The sequence below is a fragment of the Pyrgilauda ruficollis genome, unplaced genomic scaffold (assembly GCF_017590135.1).
Source record: "Pyrgilauda ruficollis isolate IOZ18807 unplaced genomic scaffold, ASM1759013v1 scaffold1694, whole genome shotgun sequence".
Taxonomy (NCBI): Eukaryota; Metazoa; Chordata; class Aves; order Passeriformes; family Passeridae; genus Pyrgilauda; species Pyrgilauda ruficollis.
This window is the reverse complement of record NW_024515809.1, coordinates 1-4,440: the sequence shown is the minus strand read 5'-3', so window position 1 is coordinate 4,440 and position 4,440 is coordinate 1. Positions and strand designations below refer to the sequence as shown.

General features: G+C 57.0%; 1 protein-coding gene across 1 annotated transcript; it reads left to right on the top strand.

The window, feature by feature from the left end:
- Positions 1-396: 396 nt before the first annotated feature.
- LOC121351516 (general transcription factor IIF subunit 1-like) lies at positions 397-3,951 on the top strand (the record flags this gene model as incomplete). The annotated part of the gene is made up of 3 exons (XM_041463687.1): positions 397-469; positions 3,095-3,288; positions 3,771-3,951. Coding segments are annotated over 3 exons (442 nt in total), but the record flags the coding sequence as incomplete, so codon positions are not given.
- Between the last annotated feature and the right edge of the window lie 489 nt (positions 3,952-4,440).

Here is a 4,440-nt window from a genome sequence, read left to right as displayed (position 1 = left end):
TCTGGGGTCCGGGATTTGGGGTCTGGGGGAAATTTGGGATTTGGGGTTCAGATCTGGGATTTGGGGTCAAGGATTTGGGGTCTGGGGTCCAGGATTTGGGGTCAGGGATTGGGGATTTGGGGTCAAGCATTTGAAATTTGGGGTTCTTGGGGCAGATTTGGGTTCTGGGATTTGGGGTCCAGGGGGAATTTGGGATTTGGGGTCCAGGATTTGGGATTGGGGGTCTGGGGTCCGGGATTTGGAGTCCAGGATTTGGGGTCTGGGGAGAATTTGGGATTTGGGGTCCAGGATTTGGGGTGGGAATGGGGGATTTTGGGGTCTGGGGGCGTTTTTGGGCTCTCACGGGAATTTGGGGAGGGGTCTCAGGGGATTTTTTTTTGCCCCTCCCCTCGACAGGAACACCCCGAAACGCTACAACATCATGGCCTTCAACAGCGCCGACAGAGTGAGCCTGAGCACCTGGGCACAGGTGAGCCCAGGGGGTTTGGGAGCCCCAGGTGAGCCCAGGGGGTTTGGGAGCTCCAGGTGAGCCCAGGGGCTTTGGGAGCGCCAGGTGAGCCCAGGGGGTTTGGGAGCCCTGAGCACCTGGACACAGGTGTGTTGGGACTTCTGGGATTTGGGATCAGGAATTTGGGACCTCTGGGATTTGGGATCTTTGGGATCAGGGGATTTGGGGCCTCTGGGATTTGGGATCTTTGGGATTCAGGGGTTTGAGATCTCTGGGATTTAGGATCATCCCCACCCAGGCCAGGATGGAGCGGGACATGAGCAACAAGCGCATCCACGCCGAGCGGGGATCGGCAGCAGCAGAATTTGGGATCAGGGATTTGGGACCTCAGGGATTTGGGACCAGGGGATTTGGGATCTTTGGGATTCAGGAATTTGGGGCCTCTGGGATTTAGGATCATCCCAATCTCACCCCATTCAGAGCAGGATGGAGCGGGACATGAGCAAAAAGCGCATCGACGCCGAGCGGGGATCGGCAGCAGCAGGGTTTGGGATCAGGGATTTGGGATCTCAGGGATTTGGGATCAGGGGATTTGGGACTTCTGGGATTCACGATCAGGAGGTTTGGAGTCTCTGGGATTTAGGATCAGGAGGTTTGGGGTCTCTGGGATTTAGGATCAGCCCCGACCCTGATCCTTTCTTGTCAGGACTTGGGGCTGCGTGGATCCGTTGGGATCCAGATTCAGGACGAGGGGGGTTTGGGATCTTTGGGATTTGGGGATTTGGGATCAGGGGATTTGGGATCTTTGGGATTTGGGATCACCCCCCCACAGGCCAGGATGAAGCGGGACATGAGCAACAAGCGCATCTACGCCGAGCGGGGATCGGCAGCAACAGAATTTGGGATCAGGGATTTGGGATCTCTGGGACCAGGGGATTTGGGATCTCTGGGATCTTTGGGATCAGGGGATTTGGGGCCTCTGGGATTTGGGATCAGGGGATTTGGGATCTTTGGGATTTGGGATCACCCCCCCACAGGCCAGGATGAAGCGGGACATGAGCAACAAGCGCATCTACGCCGAGCGGGGATCGGCAGCAACAGAATTTGGGATCAGGGATTTGGGATCTCTGGGACCAGGGGATTTGGGATCTCTGGGATCTTTGGGATCAGGGGATTTGGGGCCTCTGGGATTTGGGATCAGGGGATTTGGGATCTTTGGGATTTGGGATCACCCCCCCACAGGCCAGGATGAAGCGGGACATGAGCAACAAGCGCATCTACGCCGAGCGGGGATCGGCAGCAACAGAATTTGGGATCAGGGATTTGGGATCTCTGGGACCAGGGGATTTGGGATCTCTGGGATCTTTGGGATCAGGGGATTTGGGGCCTCTGGGATTTGGGATCAGGGGATTTGGGATCTTTGGGATTTGGGATCACCCCCCCACAGGCCAGGATGAAGCGGGACATGAGCAACAAGCGCATCTACGCCGAGCGGGGATCGGCAGCAACAGAATTTGGGATCAGGGATTTGGGATCTCTGGGACCAGGGGATTTGGGATCTCTGGGATCTTTGGGATCAGGGGATTTGGGGCCTCTGGGATTTGGGATCAGGGGATTTGGGATCTTTGGGATTTGGGATCACCCCCCCACAGGCCAGGATGAAGCGGGACATGAGCAACAAGCGCATCTACGCCGAGCGGGGATCGGCAGCAACAGAATTTGGGATCAGGGATTTGGGATCTCTGGGACCAGGGGATTTGGGATCTCTGGGATCTTTGGGATCAGGGGATTTGGGGCCTCTGGGATTTGGGATCAGGGGATTTGGGATCTTTGGGATTTGGGATCACCCCCCCACAGGCCAGGATGAAGCGGGACATGAGCAACAAGCGCATCTACGCCGAGCGGGGATCGGCAGCAACAGAATTTGGGATCAGGGATTTGGGATCTCTGGGACCAGGGGATTTGGGATCTCTGGGATCTTTGGGATCAGGGGATTTGGGGCCTCTGGGATTTGGGATCAGGGGATTTGGGATCTTTGGGATTTGGGATCACCCCCCCACAGGCCAGGATGAAGCGGGACATGAGCAACAAGCGCATCTACGCCGAGCGGGGATCGGCAGCAACAGAATTTGGGATCAGGGATTTGGGATCTCTGGGACCAGGGGATTTGGGATCTCTGGGATCTTTGGGATCAGGGGATTTGGGGCCTCTGGGATTTGGGATCAGGGGATTTGGGATCTTTGGGATTTGGGATCACCCCCCCACAGGCCAGGATGAAGCGGGACATGAGCAACAAGCGCATCTACGCCGAGCGGGGATCGGCAGCAACAGAATTTGGGATCAGGGATTTGGGATCTCTGGGACCAGGGGATTTGGGATCTCTGGGATCTTTGGGATCAGGGGATTTGGGGCCTCTGGGATTTGGGATCAGGGGATTTGGGATCTTTGGGATTTGGGATCACCCCCCCACAGGCCAGGATGAAGCGGGACATGAGCAACAAGCGCATCTACGCCGAGCGGGGATCGGCAGCAACAGAATTTGGGATCAGGGATTTGGGATCTCTGGGACCAGGGGATTTGGGATCTCTGGGATCTTTGGGATCAGGGGATTTGGGGCCTCTGGGATTTAGGATCATCCCCCCACAGGCGCGGATGGAGCGGGACATGAGCAACAAGCGCATCTACGCCGAGGAGGAGCTGCCCGAGTCGGGCGCGGGGAGCGAGTTCCACCGGCGGCTGCGCGAGGAAGCGCGGAGGAAAAAATACGGGATCGTGCTGCGGGAATTCCGGGCCGAGGATCAGCCCTGGCTGCTCAGGGTCAACGGGAAAGGCGGCAGGAGGTGGGAATTGGGGTTTTTGGGGGGTGGGATTTGGGGTTTTGGGGTTTTTGGGGTGTGGGATTTGGGGTTTTGGGGTTTGGATTTGGGGTTTTTGGGGTGGGAAAGGAGCAGGATTTGGGGTTTGGGAAATGGGATTGGAGTGGGAAAGGAGCAGGGATTTGGGATTTGGGGTTTTGAGATTTGGGGTTTTGGGGTTTGGGGTTTGGGGTGGGAAAGGAGCAGAGATTTGGGATTTGGGGTTTTGGGGTTTGGGGTGGGAAAGGAGCAGGGATTTGGGGTTGTGGATTTTGGGTTTTTGGGATTTGAGGTTTGGGGTTTTTGGGGTGATTCCTGTCAGTTTTTGGGGTGATTGCTGTCAGATTTTGGGGTATTGCTCTTGGGTTTTTTGGGCTATTTCTCTCGGGTTTTTTTTGGGGTGTTTCTGGGGCATTTTTGGGGTGATTCCCGTCAGATTTCGGGGTGACCCCGCCGTGCCCCGGCAGGTTTCGGGGTGTGAAGAAGGGGGGTGTCACCGAGAACGCCTCCTATTACATCTTCACGCAATGCCCCGACGGCGCCTTCGAGGCTTTCCCGGTCAGGAACTGGTTCAACTTCACCCCCCTGGCCCGGCACCGCACCCTGACGGCCGAGGAGGCCGAGGAGGAGTGGGAGAGGTGACCCCAAAAATCCCCCGGGGGACCCCAAAAATCCCAACCCTGGCCCTAAAACCCCAACCCCGAAACCCCAACCCCAAAATCCTAACCCTAATCCTGGGCAGGACCCCAAAATCCATGGGGGAAATCCTAAAATTTGGGCAGGACCCCAAGCTTGGGGGACCCCCAAAACCCTCAGCAGGGACCCCAAAAATCTGGGTGTGACCCCAAAATCCCAACCCCAAAACCCCAACCCCAAAATCCCAGCCCTAATCCTGGGCAGGACCCCAAAATCCATGGGGGAAACCCCAAAACGTGAGCGGGATCCCAAAGCTTGGGGGACCCCAAAAATCCCCTGGGGGACCCCAAAACCCTCAACAGGGACCCCAAAAACCCCAACGCTGACCCCAAAACCCGGGGGGACCCCAAAAATCCGGGTGTGACCCCAAAAACCCCAACCCTGACCCCAAAAATCCGTGTGTGACCCCAAAAACCCAACCTGACCCTTCACCCCCCTGGC